We start from the raw sequence: 16,442 nt of genomic DNA, 5'->3' as shown, positions 1-16,442 counted from the left end.
GCTGAGCCCCCTGGAATAATCTCTTTTCTTACTCAATGGCTTCGGTTGCTGCTCGGCGGCTACTGAGGTCATCGTTCGGTCCCGTACATCGCTAGGGTGTGGAAAAGCTTGTTAAGACGGCCCGTCTCGCCACGCTTTGTCGCTGGATCTTGTTCTCCATCCCTATCAACGCAACTGGACCACAGTCTTCAATTTTTCATCATGGTTCGTCTTACACTGTTGGCACTCGCTGCCACTGCTCAGCTTTCTCACGCGTGGCTGCCAGTTGATGGCTCAAAGAAGCTCTTGGACACTCGCGGCTTCAGCCTGTTCGATGGCCAGAACACCACCGACGATGAGGCGCACAGCGTTGGCAAGCGTTGGATGCCCGCGGCCGGCAAGATCAGGGGCGTCAACCTGGGCTCCCTTTTCGTCTTTGAGCCGTGGATGGCCAACACCGAATGGAACAACATGGGCTGCGGCGGTCAGAAGTCCGAATTCGACTGTGTGATGAACATTGGCCAGGACAAGGCGGACGGGGCGTTCCAGAAGCACTGGGGTTCGTGGATCACCCAGACCGACCTCGACGAGATGATGGGCTACGGCATCAACACGATCCGTATCCCGCTCGGCTACTGGCTGGACGAGTCGTTGGTCGACAAGAACTCTGAGCACTTCCCTAGGGTTCGTGTTGCGTCGCGGAAAGACATGAAGCGTTGACTAACCTTTGCTAGGGAGCCGAGAAGTACTTGATCCAACTCTGCGGATGGGCCAGCGATCGTGGCTTCTACATCATCTTGGAGTAAGTCGTGTCAGCCCGATCGCGTTTTCTTTAGCTGACATGTTCGAAGCCACCACGGTGCCCCCGGTGCCCAAGTCGCACAGAACGCCTTTACTGGCCAAGTAAGATGACCTTCAGTGGACGACGAGACTTCTGATCTGACGTGAATAGTTCGCGCCCTCTGCCGGCTTCTACAACGACTACCAGTACGGCCGAGCCGTCAAGTTCCTCCAGTACCTCAGGAAGCTTGCCCACGACCACAATGAGATGCGCAATGTCGGCATGATCGAGCTCGTCAACGAGCCCACCAGCTGGGACTCAGCCGTCCCCTCGATGCGTAGCACCTTCTACAAGAACGCCTACAACGTGAGTGTTCCATCATCATACCCTGAGACCACCTCGCTGACATGCTTTCCACAGGCCATCCGCCAAGTCGAGAAGGACCTCGGCGTCTCGGCGAACAATTACTTCCACATCCAAATGATGAACACGCTCTGGGGCTCAGGCAACCCGGTCGAGTTCCTGGACGACAAGTACTTCACCGCCTTTGACGACCACCGCTACCTCAAGTGGGCGACGAACGTGCCCGTGACGCACGCCGACTACATCTCAACCTCGTGCAACGACAACCGCAACAGCGACTCCTCCGGCCCCACCATCGTCGGCGAGTGGAGCATCAGCCCGCCGGACTCGGTCGAGAACACGGACGGCTGGAGCAAGGACACGCAAAAGGACTTTTACAAGAAGTGGTTCGCGGCGCAGGTGCACTCTTATGAGAAGAACACCGCCGGCTGGGTGTTTTGGTCATGGAAGGCTCAGCTTGGAGACTACCGGTGGTCCTACAGAGGTATGTCAACTCACGCTAGAGTGAATTGCTCAATGCTAACAATGATTTAGATGCTGTCATCGCAGGTATTGTCCCTACAGACCTGAACTCCATTGCCAGCTCCGGTGTTTGCAATTAAGGCGTGACGTCTTATAGACTATGCTTAACGGCCTTCTGGCTGTTTGGAAACTTTGGCATTTACATCTTCATTGTACATAATTCAGCTTGAATGATAGATACACGACTCGATCGATGACAACTAGCCGCCCAAATGAGATGGCGGATACTTTTATGATATTTTGAAAGTAACGTAACGTAGCCTGCAAGACCAATTTGACTAGGCTAGGCAAACTGGGCCCGAAAGGGAGCATTCTGCGAAGAGTCGAGCGGCGTTTGATTCCTTCCCGCATTCGGCAACGCTGCTCACCCCAGAACCGGCGTCTGTCAGCAACGGCCGCGAGATCGCCCTCGCCGGTGCGGAGGATACGGGAGATCAGCGTTCGGCAGCAAAAGTATTTCTTGGATGCCTGCGATTCTCCCCGCAGTCGCCCAAAGCTTGCTGGTCCCGGGTTGCACCGCCCTCTCGCCCCCGTTTGTTGTCATTCGGCCTTTTCAATTAAACCCGTATGCTAAGCTCATGTCTCGGTCCAGCAACCGCTGAGATTAACGGGAAGCCAAGCATCATGGCCGGGCCATCGGCACCATTCGCGTGTTTAGAGTGCTGGTTTCAACGTCATGTCTCACAAACACATGGTGTTCGCTCTTTGCCCCCCTTGCAAACGCCCTCGGGCTGAATTTCCTGCAATACCCAACGCTGGGAAAGTGGAGCGGAAATCCGCCTCTTGTCTCGAATGCCTAAATTGCAAACGCGGTGTTTGTGATCGCCCCAGGGTGACATTTGACGTTCAGCCGCAATCGCGGTTCCCGGCATCCATGACGTGCATGTGGCGGGCGCTCCGTTGCGTACCCACGACGCCGACGCAAGGGAGGACACTGGAGCTGCCACTGGAGAAGCCAAACAAGATTTTATGCTTCTTTTCCTGAAGGAAGCTTCGGTTCTAGACTGTCATTCCCCTCTTTTCAATCATCAATCTCAGATCAACCCACACTGCGGAAGTTGGACTTCGATCCACGCGAAGCGGCGTGGCTGGAATTGTGGGTTGCCATGACTTGAACACCAAGCGTGATTGCCGTCCGACGATGCCATCAGTCGTTTACGGGTGGAGCAGGGCCGCTGACGCAGTGCGACCCTGTGTGACGATCCAAATCAGACATCCGCCTGCGCAGCTGTTTCCCCAGATTTTTTCACCGAGTCGAGCTGCCGCCTCCCTCACTGGCTCGTTCCCTCCTAGCTCCATGTCCATCGGAGCCGATTTGTGGGCGGGTGGTGATCGACATGCCCCAGCGAGTAGCTTCCCTTTCCCTTTCCCTTTTCCCCTTTCAGCCTGACAGACATTTGGAAAGGCTCCGGGTCGCCCGGCTCATACGACTGGTTGGATGCAATGCTACCCTGAGGTAACAGCACCCAACTGTCTGCTTCCGAGTGAGGAAGCAATGTACCTCACAGGAAAGCAGATCAGCGGGGTTCCGACGGTAAGGTTGCGGCTCCCTTGGGACCTCTTGCCTGTTGCTTGACTGACGACATGGCGGAGAAGGAACCATGCCCCAAGTCGTGGAGAGAGTAGTGTGCAGAAGGAAGCACACCGTCTTCTCGCCTTGCCCGCCATCCCTATTTAGACCCCTCCATCTTCTCGAACATCTCCCACCTCCATCCCAACGACATACCATCCACAACCCGTCTTTGGCTAGCCTTGTCCGACAGAACTCGTATTCTCGCAACGAAGCCATCATCAAGGCACATCGACGACTCCTCTCCTCAGTATAAGACTCAACTTGCCGCCCTCCACTCACGCACATTCCATCTCCATCAGCATCACTTCTCCCCTCTGTCTCTCCAACACAAACAATCTCGACCCATTCTTCTATCGACAAAATGAAGGCCACCGCTGTCTTTGCTCTCCTGGGCGCCGCCCTGGTCTCTGCCCAAGAGACAACGCAGTCTTCACCCTTCTACCTCAAGTACGTGCCTCGTAGCGAGCCGTCATGCAAGGGGACCTACCTCGCATCATGCCACTCTGGAGCTGGCCAAGCTGGTCTCTGCCCTGAGCGCAGCACTAATGGCTCCGCGCAAACTCACTCAGAGTACTTTTGGAATATGACCACCAGCTCTAGCCAGCCTACTCTCGGCCCTCTGATTTGGAACCTGCCCATCGGCAATGGTGACCCTGTTCCTACGACTCTGGACCTCCAGCTTCAGTTGGTCAGCAACGGGGCCATTCCCATCTTCTCTCCCGGCACCACGGGCATCTACAGCTTTGGCTTCGACGACGACGACAACGAGCTCTTCATCTACAGTCGCCAGGACGATTCCAAGGCTGTCCCCGACAAGGTCAACTACACCGCGGAAAAGTACTACCGCTGGCACGTCTGCTGGACCTTTGTCGGCAACTACTACTACCAAGCTCTCGTTTGGGTCACCGGTGGTGCACCCGTCAATCCCAGTATGTCTTCTCCTGCTTTGGCATGTTGATTCTTGCTAACATTACCTAGCCTGTCAGGAGGTCCGGGTTTTCCGTGAGGAGGTCTCTAAGTAATCATGTCGGTATGGGGACGCGTGGAAGTGGAAGACCATGGAGCCGATAGAATTGGGCTCGGCGTGGCGAGGACGGCCAAACGCACAACATCATACCCACATCCGTAACTAATACCTAATAAAAAACACGGTCACGTTAAAATGAAATGCAAGAGAGTCCAAGTGATGCGTGATTGAAGCTGATTACTTTTACCCGAATTATTTCCAACTACGTTAACTACGCTTCGCTTCCCTACAACTCCCTACGCAATACTGCCAAAAACTGGGTATAATTTGAACGTCTAGAATCCCAAACGCCAAACACGCATGCCATGGACATGCCTAAGAGTTTCTGTATCTTTTTGAGCGACAAAAGAAAATTCGCTGTATCCACGATGGATCTCGGGCATGCTAAGCCTGCAGCGACGTCGAGCGCTCAACACCCGGCCGCTCAGACTTGCTCGCTGCCTCCGCATCCGCCTCTGCCTGCGCCTCGCCCGTCTTGTTCTCGACCAGGGCGCTGTCGTCCTTCGTAGTATTCGGCGGGCTTTCGGCAGACTTGCGTCCTCGGTCATTTTCCCCCGACCGCCTCGTGTCGACGCTGTGCCTCGCGGCGGGGCTCTTGCGCTTCTCGTCCGTCTTGCGCAGCTCCTTCTCCGTGCCGACGACGGTGCTGATGTCCTCGCCCTTTCTGAGGGCGGTGAGGGTGCGCTCGGCGATGTCGACGCTCTCAAAGGCGGCGTGGTTGACGCGCTGCTTCTTGGAGGACAGCCGGCCTGTGATGCCCTTCTTCTTCTCCTCGACTTCGAGGGCCTCCATGAGCTCGCGGATGGTCAGCCAGCCCGTGATGACCTCCTTGTCGACCTCGCGCTTGCGGTCGCCGAGCTGTCGCCGCTCCCGCTGGCCCTGGACGATGCGCGCGCGGCGGACGACCCGGTCCGGCTGCTTGTGGCGCTCCGTCTGCTTGACGATCCCCTTGAGGGTGTAGCCGACGGGGCTGATGATGGCGCTGAGGTCTTTAAGGACGAAGCCCGTCAGGCCCATGCCGGTGCCCTTGACGAAACCCGTGAAGCCGTCCTTCTTGGCCCCGCGCGCGGGCAGGCGGACGAGGCCGGTCGTGCCGTCGTAGATGCCGAGGACGAACTCTTTGCCGGCCGCCTTGAGACCGGAGCGGATACCCGTCACGCGGGGCGGGCGGCGGACGGTATCGTCGCCGTAGAGGCGGGGTGCGTTGTGGAAGCCCTGCGCCAGGGCCATGGACAGGTCGACCGGGGCGCGGGCCAGGGCTGAGGCCGTCTTGCCGACGCCGTCGCCGACCTCGGTGGCGTAGTCTTCGACGGGATTGTCGACCGTCGTGGCGGTTTCGACCGAGGACATGGTGTCGCGGCGGTCGCCCTGGCCGGGCCTTCCTGAAGCTGCGTTGCCATTTGTTTGAGAGTCCTTCTTGGTACCCTCCTTGGCATGGCCGTTTTGCGCTTCCTGGTTTTCGTTCTCACTGGAATCGCCTTCTTGCCTATTCAACGCCTTGGGCACGTCATTCTCGGTCTCCGCGTGCCCATTGGCTTCCGAGTCCTGGTTCTTTGCCGACGTACGCTTCTCCCTCATCGCCTTGAGCCTCTTCTTCTTCTCCTTCTTCTCTTTTCGCTTATGAGATGTCTTTGCCAGCTTGTAGGGAACGCTCCCCACACCACCAAACACGTTCCCTAACGTTCCGGCGACAGAACCAGCTACGCCAGTGACGGGCTCGCCGGGACCCTCGAAATCGTTCCACTCCATGTGGCGAAGCAGCCGGAGCCTCTTCCACGAAATCTGTCCCTCTTCGACAATGATATCGGCGGCCAGAGCGCTGAGCTTGATATTGGTCTTCTTCAGGGTCCAGACCGCGGCCCGGTCTCTGAGGACGGAGCAGCGCATGGAGTTCAGACCCTGCAGGTTGAGGTGGTGGTGGAACGAGCGCACCGCGTTCTTGGCGCCATCGCCTTCTAGCTCAATGTCTTTGGCGACCTTGCCGGCTGCTTCTTGCGCCTCCTCCGTGAGACAGTACTTGATGCCCTCGGCAAGCTTCTCGGCGGTGAGGTGCTTGTAGGGCACCGCCTCGGGGCCCGCAGAGCAGTTGGAGAGGATGCTGCCCCAGAAATGCTGGTCGCCAAAGAAGGGAACAATCATGGTGGGCTTGCCGCACTTGAGGGCGATCGCAGTGGTTCCGGCACCGCCATGAATGACACATGCCTTGACACGGGGGAAGAGCCAGTCATGGGGTGTGTTCTCCAACATGAAAATGTTATCGGGGACGTCCATCTCGTCTCCGCCAAGACCACCCCATCCCTTGGACACCAAAGCGCGAACCCCCGCCATCTCGACGGCGTCGAAGATCATCTGCGTGAAGCGATCGGCATCATCGACGACAATTGAGCCGAACCCAATGTAGATGGGCTCGTCGCCTGCTTCGAGAAACTTTTCCAAGTCGCTGGGCGGCTCGAAAGACGAGGCCAGGTCGAGGAACACGAAGCCAGAGACGTCAATCTCGTCGCCCCAGTCCTGGGGCTTCGGCACAAGGCCAGGGCTCCAGAGGTACGTGAACGGGACGTGTAATCGGTAGGTTGCGCCTGGGGCCCAGAGTGTCGAGACCGGGTCCAGTCCGAGTGTTTTCACTCGGAAGTCGTTGACCAAATCGCCCAGTCCCTGCCAGACCATCATCTCAACCAAAGGGTAGGAGATGAAGTTTGTGTATCCCGGGTCCACGTTGGACTTTTTGATGCTCGCCAACGGGTGCGGGAACGCTTGTGTCGGCGTGTAAGGGAAAGTGAACATCAGGTGGAGAGGGATACCGAGTGCTTCAGCACAATGGACGTGTGCGAAGCTGGGCGGGTTGGCAATGATCGCGTCGGCAATGAATGGGTCTCTCTGGCCCATCATCTTGAGGTTGTGGACGTCCTTTTCGTCGTCCGTCGCATTGATACAGGCCCGCCAGAACCCCTCAAACATCTCTGCCATGGCCGATCTTCGCCGGCCAATGTCTCCGGCTTTGACGGCATCGAGAGTGGGGATCATGCCGGGGTTCTTGACCATGAAGGCCATCAACTCGGAGGGGTCGCCACCGACGGAGAAGAACTCGAGGCCGGAGTCCTTCTCGACAAACTCGCGGAAAGCCGGGTGGGTCGCAATGCGCACCCGGTGTCCATAGTCCTCCTTTAGAATCTTTCCAATCTTCAGAAACGGCTGTGCGTCGCCACGTGAGCCAATGACCATGATTACGATATTAAGCCGCGGCTTCGGCTCGCGATCGGTGGCCGTTGTGGCAGATGACAAGCGAGACAAATCAGGTCGTCGGGCTTCTTCCCCGTCCTCCTGGCCTTCGTGGATCGGTACGACCCTCTTGACGGCGTGGCCCAAAGCTTTGGCGAGATATCCTGTGTTTGCCGTCTCCTTGACCGAGATCCTCAGACGGCCATCTCGCTTGACCTTGCCTTTGGTGTTGTAGTTGTCGTTTCCTACACGGAACCGCCTGTAGCGATCCGCGGACTCTTGTCGACGCCTTGCCTTGGCCCGAGCCTTTTCCTCGGCAGCCTTCTGTTCGGCTGGCGTCCTTGATTCTTCATCATCAGAAGAGTCGCTCGAGCTCGTTGAGTCCGAATCTTGCGTGTTCGCCTGCCAGATTGCCTTGTTCAGGTAGGAGGTCCCCGCCCGTTTGGGCACAGTAGGGAACGGCGCATTTCGTGGGTTCGTCTTGCGGCCAGGAGCCTCCGTCCTCGATCTTGCGTCCATAGGCGGGCGATCTCGCCCCCCGGTGGAGGCGGGCGCCTTCGTCTGCTCGAGAGCTGTCGGGTCTGAAGTTGTCTTCCGGGGCTTGGCCGCTTCTGGTGCCGGTGCATTGGGAAAGTTTGCGGACTTTGGTGTCCGGGGAGACGCGGCATCGGTAGGGGAGTCGATCTCGGGAGGCACGTAGGACGGGTAGACAATGTTGTTGTTCCCGTCTCTGAGGACGGCCACTTGCTGGCCGCCGTCGTTGATCTCGTCGATGTGAAGGCTCTCGGTCTGCGGCGTCGAGGCAGCTTCTGAATCTGCCGTCTGGCCTAGGGCCACGTTCGCCGTCGGAAGTGGGTTCGCCATGATGGCGTCGACCTTCTTAGGCGGTCTTTCGTTTGGGGTTATTGATTTTTGACTGGATATGCTGCTGCGGTCTTCGAGATTTGGTGATGGCGTGGTTAGGGTCAGTCGCGGTGGTTCAGTGTCGCCATGAAGGGGCGGGCTTCCACAACAAAAGAGATTATTGCTCGGAGCGAAGAATGTAACCACAGAATTCGCGTCACTGGTGTGCTTGGCCAGTTGTCATGCTACCACAGAGATTGACGTACGGCAGAGCCAGGGGGCGTTAGCTGGGGGCAAGCTACTTCGTAGACAACGAGGAGACGGAGAAAATAAAGGAACAGCGGCAACGCCCTGCGTATTGTCGGCACACGCCAGAGACCTGTTCGGGCCCGTCTCGAGCGCCTCAGTACGGGTGAGTTTCACACCAAAAAGCAAGCTTCTGCAAGCCGGCCGCGCAGTGCTAGCCCGTTTCCAAAGCAGCAGCAAGTCTGAGCTGCTACGAAATTCCAGCCCCTGGCATTATGACATCACCTCCCGATCACACTAAAAGGCTTCGCGGGCTAGCCAGGCCTGCCCAGTGCCAGGGTGGATCCCTGTCAAATGGAAAGTGGCCCTCCGGACCGTGCGCCGAGATTTACATTGGCTGGACCGCATTGGTCCGTGCAGGGGTAAGCGATCTGGTTGGCCGGAGACTCTGTCCCGGACACCACACTTCGCGTTGAATCAACCCACCACCAATCTCTTGTGTGTTGAACGTTACTGCGTACCATGCCTCACTGACAACACACACTTCGCGCCCATCATCATCACACTGCCGGCCGGTTCTTGTCGGACAGTGCCAGGCACAAGAGTGACGACTGAAGTTGCAACCTCGACCACAGCGGGCGCTTGAAGACTGGGTCTACGTTGCCGGCCGTCTATCTGTAGCAAATTGGCTCAAACCCCTTGGGATGCGGCGCGACGAAATCTGCACGTCCTGGCCTATGTCGCCTTCCAGGTTCTGGGCTTTTACGTGATTGCTCGCATGTGTCGTTGGCGGCGCCACAACAAAGATCCACATTTTTGCAATTGGCTTTCGGCAGGCCAATGGGCTGAGCAGATGGGATGTCCATAAAGCACAGCCACGTACCGCCCTCGCCACACTTGACGTCGCGTTCACCAAGTGTGAGCCAAGCTTCTCTCGACGGGGGGCACTTTGGGCGCTTGGCAAGACGGGGCGGAAAGAGTTTCCAACTTGCGAAACAATGCGGTTCTCGGAGGCCCGAACCGGACCCTCAAGGTAGTGTGCATTCCGCTTGGACTTCATCCATCCCCACGAAGCTCCTTCGTCACGTCCTGCGTGGGGGATAAGTCGACACGTGCGAGCGGTGCCGATGCAACAGGATGAGTCGCCGTCTGTCTGTGGTCTGTAGAATTATCGCCCATGGAAGGGTTTCAACTCCCACATGAGGGACAGTCTTGCCAAGCTGCCTCTCCTTCAACTAACGCGTGGCCTTCCAAGTCGACCAGAGATACACTTTATGCGCTGAAGAAACATGTAAAGTATGTGCTCAGACAGCAGTATCGAAACGACAGCACTCGCGCGGGGTCTCGGTTGCAAATTTGAACGTGGAGTAACGTGTCGTAGAGGGATTCGCAAAGTGAGGCTGGCTGTCATCGTCGGATGCCACGGGTAGCTCCGATTAGGAACAAGGCTGGAGGAGGAAGAAAAGGTTTAAAGAGAGGAAGATTGCCTTTGAAATGATTGTGGGGGAGTTAGCAGGCGAGTATGATGGATGTGTCCAGTCCCACGTCCAGCAACGTCGAGCAAAGCCACGGCTAGTTGTCTCGATTAGGATTGCTGGATGGGTGCCGACACAGCCCTCCCAGTAAGGGACACCGAAAGTATCAACGTGGCCCGCGCCCGCAAAGCCACGGTTATTGAGATAGTCACCACCAACCCGCACCTCAGGTAAGCACCGGCGTTGAGCACACATCATCATCGAAGATCACATAAACCAGGTCAACAAGCTTTGGCACTGTGATTTTAGATTGCGTGCTGCTCGTTGCTCAGCAGCCTAGGTGATTCGTAATTCATAAGAAACTCCGTCATGAACCCACGCCCAAAAATGCAAGGCCTTGTATCAGAGAGCAATTCGGCTTGCCGGCGCCGTGGCTCCCTTGATGTCCGGCGGCTGATGTACACGAAGCTTACTGAAGGGGCAAGCTCTTTAATCGCATCGTCAAGATTTCGAGTTGCGTGAATACCTCTCCGCCCTGTCCCTGGTCGTCAATCTCCTTCTTTTCCACGGCTGCCTGTAGCGTCTTGGCAGCATGCAGCAGCGGCTCTACGTAGCGCTGCTCGACGGCACCCGGCATGCTCGCTGGTACGAGGTGCTGGAATTCAGTGCCGGCGAATAGGAAGTAGGCAAAGTTGGCGAGTTGCAGGTGGAAGGGGAAGTTTTGCACCCAGTACTCCCAGAGAGCGGTGGCGTCTTGGTCCTTGAGGAAGGCCAGGTTGGGAAACAATGCGTACTGAAGGGTATCAATGGCGTCCGTTGACGCGAATCTGTTTGTAAGCTTGCGTTTATGAGCAATAATCACCTCCTCTCGCAGCCATGTCACCGCAGAGGCCTGCAGGGCGGAGAAGATGCAGTTCTCGAGGAGATCCTCCAAGATCTTCAGGCGGTCGTTGTCGTCAGGGTCGTCGTGCAGGACGAGGCCGGCGAGGGTCGTGGCGACGTTGCGCACAGTGAGAGATGGATGGAACACCGAGACCAGTGTCAACAGGTGGTGGTAGGGCATGAAGTCACCGTGGCCGTCTGATGGCGATATGCGCTTGTAGTTCTCCAAATACAGCCCCATCACGACCAGGGCTTCTGTCGTTCCCGGGTTGCCCACGATGCGGGTTTGGGGGTCATCGCCGAGGAAGCCCTGCAACAGCTTGTTGTGGTCGGGGAAAATTGTCATCTGCACCTGCTCGTAATCGGCATCAAAGACTTCCGCCGAGAACAGCCAGTACGCCACAAGGCACCAGACGCCTCCGGTGGAAAGCTTGATGGCGGAGGGGCTAAGGGCATCGGTATCGATGGACAGGGGGCTGTGGACGATGGAACCTTCGAAGATTTCCTTGACAGACAGGTCATGTACTCGAGTTAATCCGAGATCTCCTGCAAGCGCCTAGTTAAATTGTTAGCAGTTCGTCCGTCCGCAACGCTAACATCGGACGAAGGCTTGTACATACCACCAGCTGGCCAACCAGAGCGTCCCTGGCCAAAAAGTCGTCGTCCTCCTTGAAGGCGCGCAACATGCTTTTCCGGATCACGACGCGCTCCGGGTTGTAGAACTCGAGCAGGCGGGAGGCCCATTCCATGCTCGTGCAGTTGACATAGGCCTCGATTATGCAGGTGATGAAGGACTGCAGGAGCCGCTTCGTGGTGGCCGGCTCGGTTGGCGCGAGTTGTTGGGACTTCCCCGCCTCGGGGTCAGGTGCGTGCTTCGTGGGGTCGCTGGATGTGAAGGGAGTGTCGAGCTTGTTGCTCGACTGGCGAGTGGGCAGAGGTGGTCGCTTTTCGCCTGACAAGGAGCGGATAAGGGCGATGACTGCGGCCGTCATTTCAGGATTGCGGGGATGGTAGGTGCGGTAGACGCTCTGGAGGGTTGTGTGGACGAAGCGAGAGGGCCGCGCGACGTTCAGGCGTTTGTGGAGGATGCTGAGCATGCCGACGAGGTTGACGAATGTGGCCGTGGTCTGGTCGTCGTCCTCGTCGTCTGTGGCATCGTCGACGTTCTTCTCGAGGACCTCGAGGACCTTCAGGATGACCTCGCGCGGGTTGCCCAGCTGCGCAATGGTCTCGAGACACTGCTCGCTCCCTTGGACGGGGACGAGCATCTCGACCAGGTCCCATCCGATGTCCTGGGTGAGCTGTGCATCTTGCAAAATGTCGTTGAGCTCTGGCAGAATCTCAGGAGACAGGACCTCGCCGATGATGGTCAGATAGGTGAAGGTGTCGGTGGCAGGGGGTTTGGACTCGCGCAGGGCCTGTAGGCCCTTTGAGGAGTCTGCCATGGCAGGAGCGGACGGGATGGTGGCGGCTTCAATCATCAGGTCTGGTGTTCTTGTGGCACAAGGATTGGCGAAGGGATCTATCTCAATGTGGGCGGGTGCAGAGACGATGGCGAGGGAGGAATGGAAGGTGAAGCAAGATGAAGAAAGAAAAGAAAAGAGGCTGCGCCCTCTACCTGGGTTTCGTCATCGGAGCTTCCTGCGAAGGCTGGCTGGCGCGAACAAGGGTTCCAACTCCAATTCATTGCCCCCCCACCTCACACGCGCATATAATTAGCACCTTCACTGCAATTCACCCTCTCACAGCCTGAGGATCACAGCCTGAGGATCACAGCCTAAGGAACACGGATACAGCAGCAGCACATCAATTAGGACCCAGATCTGGGACTGGCTGAGGTGAGAGGACCGGCTGGAGCACACTACCTGGCCGGGATGGGGCGGGATGGAATGAGATGGGATGGGTTGGGATGGGGGAACTGGAACTGCGACTGTTACTGGGACTGGGACTGGGACTGGGACTGGGACAGGTGGGAAATGGTGAGGTGCTGCAGGCCCAGAAATGCCAGCAGTGGGCGCAGCAGGAACCCCGCACTAGCCCTGATTCAGTGAGGGAGCCCCGCTGGAACCTGCCCCACCGCTGCTCGTTCAGTGCAGACGTGGCCTGTGACTGACCCCGAGGAGCGCTGTGAAACCCATCGGCACAGTTGGTTCCAGGCCGCAACGCTGGATGTGAACGGTGAGGTGGTTCCGTCCAGCATCCGCCCCGCCACTGGAATACCTCACACTCACAGTGCTCCCTCGGGTCAGTGTTGGTTGGACCTGAGGCTGGCGGCTGGCTGGAGCGTCAGGCTTGGCGGTGAGTGTGCCGTTTCGTGCCGTCGAGAGCAGTTTGGGAGGCTGTCGGGTGTTGTCAGGCTTGTCTTGAAGTGGTCTGGCAATTGGCAAGCCTGGCCTGGTCTGGTCCGGGCCTGGGCTGTGCCACGAGACGTGGGTTTCTGTCTCTCAGATCAGGAGAAGTGGCCACTGGGCCGCTTCAGTGCAGCCAGCAGTGTGTCAAGCGCTGGCCTGGCCTGGCATCTTTGGGAGATCGGCTCGAGTCTGGTTTATGCTTGACTATGGAACCTGGAGGCATCCGAACAGACTACGAAACTGGATGGCCCTCAATTCCTTTAATCTGCGGGACGGAACGGAACCCTTGAATCATTGTCGACGAGAGAACCTGGCCCTGCTCCGTGTTGGATAAGTGATGGCTCGTCGACTACTATCCGTTCGCCGTAAGGTAGTTAGTCACCCAAGGGAGGTCCCATATCGATAAAGTCAGGTGTGTCGTATCGATAACCGCCTTACCTTATCCATCTTTTTGGAGTGGGGCCCGCTTGAGATAACGGCATGCGCTGCGATAAGACTTGGCGGCAGGGGGCGGCTGGCAGGAGGAGCGGTGCAGTGCAGTGAGGAGGGGGATGGGAGACGGGAGGTACCCCGTGGTTACAGCTACAACCTCCCGTCCTGAGGTACACACCTCAAGGCGCCTTCCTTTGTGACCTCCTTCATCTGGAGGCTCCTCGTTTGCCTTGGACAACCACATACCTACCTACCTTGCCTACTTTGCACCTCAGTCTCTGACCTGACGGCCAGCATCACGACTACAGCATCAGCAATCCGCCAGCGCTTAAACCTCTCCAAAGTTTCCGCCGCCTGCCACGTCGACCCCGCACTCTGCGATAACAGGTCCCTCACTCATTACCACCTCTTTGAGGAGCGGCCCGGTACTTGTCGACGGTCCAGTGGGTCACGCACACGGCCCTGCGCTGTACATCCCGGCGGACCGTCAGAGGCGGGAGTTGGGGAGGTACTTTCCACAGCCTCCCTTCGACACCCAACCACTTGCTCTGGCGCTTGTACCTCCAGGTCTCCGTCACCTTGGGCCTCCAGTCCAGTCCAGTCCAGCACCTCTCTCACCTTACCTTACTCACTTCAGGCCCAGGGTCGGATCAGGTGCACCATCCCCGCCTGCCGCTACCAACGCCGCCCTGCCTCGCTCTGACCGACTCTTACCGACCACAGCCTCAGCGGACTGGCAGGCCACACCCGAACTCAAGTCAACCTCCTGTCGTCTCATCCCGCAACCTCACCTGCCTCGCCGCAGGGCCAGCAGACACTCTTTTCCTGCCCTTGCCTCTCCAGTTGCCAAACACGGTGCCTCAGCCTGAGCGAGCATGATGGATAGGTTCTACCAGCTCCCCCCGGAACTCCGTGCCACCGTCGTTGAGTCTCTCGTCGACCACTGGCGGTATGCAGATGAGCAAGAGTCCATCGCTCCCTATGCCTCCGTCTGCAAGGAATGGCAAGCCCTCGTCGAGCGATATAACTTCTCTGCTCTGCGTGTCACCCAAGAGAGCCTCAATGAGTTCGAGGCCTATATGGTCGGCTCTCGCCGCGGCCTATTGAAACAAATCAACCTCCACGTCCAGCTGCCAAATTACGACAATGATCCCTGCGAAAAGAAGGAGACCTGGGAAGACAAGTTCGAGAACAACATGTGCTTCACCAAAGCCGTTCATGGTTTGTTTCGTTTGATGAGTTCATGGACTTTCAGTGAGGCCTGTCGGGAAGGCGTCGACTTGACTCTGAGTATATCCTCGCCGAGCGATCTTCGCAACGCAAACTTTGAGCTTTGGCAGAGACGCAGATGGAACATCAAAGACATTGGCGAGAAGCGCTTCGCCGACTCGTGGATCGATTTTGTTGGCCACGACGAGGAGTTTGCCCGCAACAACCCGCTCCCAAGGGTCGACGTTATTCGCTCATTCCTGGCGAGCCCTCAGAACCACCGCGCGCTGATGCCTGCCGCCCACGCCGACATCGTGGCCAGGCTGCCGTGCCTGCGGGAAGCATCTTTCGACATTCTCAAAGATAGGAGAAAGGAGACGCGCAAGATACATTTTAACCGTAAGCTGCCGGCGTTGGGTGTGCTGCTCTGCCCTTCACTGACCATGTTCAGAGTTCGCCGGGTCCATGGCGGCGTGGCCGCTCTCTCTGGAGAAACTCACCATCTCCTCCAACACGATATCGTCGTGGCGCCATATCCCCCACGAGACCCTGGCAGAGGCCGACAGCGGTGCCAAGCTCTGCGACAAGCTGCGCAGAGCTGCCCACTTTCTCAAGCACTTGAACATCACCAACGTTGTGCGTATCCGCGAGTTTTTGAAGCCTCACTGGCCCTCCGGTGTCGATGACACGGAGCCATTCGTTCCAAAGCTCTGCGAACCAGTACACTGGCGCCTCGAGACCCTGAACATATCTTACGGGTCTATTTGGTACAACACGGAATGGCACAAGCAGGGCGACGACATTAACGAGTCTTCTGATCTCGTCGAGTTTCGGCAATGCGTCTCGCTGGCCGCCGCGAGACTGGCCTATACAATGCCCAAGCTCAAACACATGATTATCAAGCAGCGGCCTCTGATGTATGCCGGCAAGCACGAGCTCGAGTACCGCGTCAACGGTGATAAGGCCAGCCTTGTGTGGACGAGCAGTTTTGATTTCAGGCCGTGGGAGCGGACGATGGAGGCATGGACCGAGGTGGCCAGACGACATGCAGGGGCGAGGCTGGAAGTCCGCACAGTCACGACGCCGTGGCACACAGATGGCAAAGCACCTCACCTCCCGTCTCTAACTTTTTAGATTTTTTTGCCTTTCTTTCTTCCTGTTGGTTCGATTTTGATTGGGAGTTTGGAGTGACAAGGTTTGTGGGTGGCTTGCATCGCTTGGCTTTTGATACCCGGGTCACGACGAAGGGCACGCTGGACAGAGGCTGAGAACATACGAAAGTAAAGCATGATGATCATAAAGACGTCCGTTCTACGATAGATGATTCCATGTCACGATACACGATTCAATATTTGACCATGTCTTGCGATGTAAGACTTGAGGTGTCGACTTGGGGGATGCACGTGAGTCTCACCTCACCACGTGAAGTGAGCTGCTTAGGGGATGACGTCGGGGTCGGTGCGTTTAATCAATATGAACCGTGTGCTTGGACTTTGAGATCCAGGCAAATACGGCCTCGAGCACATAACAACTTATAATG

General features: G+C 57.3%; 5 protein-coding genes across 5 annotated transcripts; 3 read left to right on the top strand and 2 right to left on the bottom strand.

Annotated features, from left to right (window-relative positions):
* Positions 1–201: 201 nt before the first annotated feature.
* exgB (putative glucan endo-1,6-beta-glucosidase B) lies at positions 202–1,725 on the top strand (the record flags this gene model as incomplete). Its single annotated transcript, XM_032034505.1, has 6 exons — positions 202–663; positions 714–781; positions 831–882; positions 932–1,126; positions 1,181–1,607; positions 1,658–1,725. The coding sequence occupies 6 exons, from the start codon at positions 202–204 to the stop codon at positions 1,723–1,725; spliced, it is 1,272 nt and encodes a 423-aa protein (XP_031886398.1).
* Positions 1,726–3,579: 1,854 nt separating this feature from the next.
* CGGC5_v001450 (uncharacterized protein) lies at positions 3,580–4,240 on the top strand (the record flags this gene model as incomplete). The annotated part of the gene is made up of 2 exons (XM_032034504.1): positions 3,580–4,147; positions 4,197–4,240. The coding sequence occupies 2 exons, from the start codon at positions 3,580–3,582 to the stop codon at positions 4,238–4,240; spliced, it is 612 nt and encodes a 203-aa protein (XP_031886399.1).
* Positions 4,241–4,629: 389 nt separating this feature from the next.
* On the bottom strand, positions 4,630–8,328 carry UGT80A2-1 (Sterol 3-beta-glucosyltransferase UGT80A2; the record flags this gene model as incomplete). The annotated part of the gene is made up of 1 exon (XM_032034503.1): positions 4,630–8,328. One exon carries the CDS (start codon positions 8,326–8,328, stop codon positions 4,630–4,632), a length of 3,699 nt encoding a protein of 1,232 aa, XP_031886400.1.
* Positions 8,329–10,497: 2,169 nt separating this feature from the next.
* On the bottom strand, positions 10,498–12,355 carry CGGC5_v001448 (uncharacterized protein; the record flags this gene model as incomplete). Its single annotated transcript, XM_032034502.1, has 2 exons — positions 10,498–11,466; positions 11,531–12,355. 2 exons carry the CDS (start codon positions 12,353–12,355, stop codon positions 10,498–10,500), a joined length of 1,794 nt encoding a protein of 597 aa, XP_031886295.1.
* A 2,213-nt stretch (positions 12,356–14,568) lies between these two features.
* Positions 14,569–16,036, top strand: CGGC5_v001447 (uncharacterized protein; the record flags this gene model as incomplete). Its single annotated transcript, XM_032034501.1, has 2 exons — positions 14,569–15,301; positions 15,354–16,036. The coding sequence occupies 2 exons, from the start codon at positions 14,569–14,571 to the stop codon at positions 16,034–16,036; spliced, it is 1,416 nt and encodes a 471-aa protein (XP_031886401.1).
* Positions 16,037–16,442: the final 406 nt, after the last annotated feature.

This window comes from Colletotrichum fructicola (assembly GCF_000319635.2).
Source record: "Colletotrichum fructicola Nara gc5 chromosome Unknown KSG_Nara_v1_contig01, whole genome shotgun sequence".
Classification (NCBI taxonomy): Eukaryota; Fungi; Ascomycota; class Sordariomycetes; order Glomerellales; family Glomerellaceae; genus Colletotrichum; species Colletotrichum fructicola.
Note: the sequence above shows the minus strand (reverse complement) of the source record. Positions and strands in the feature narration are given on the sequence as shown.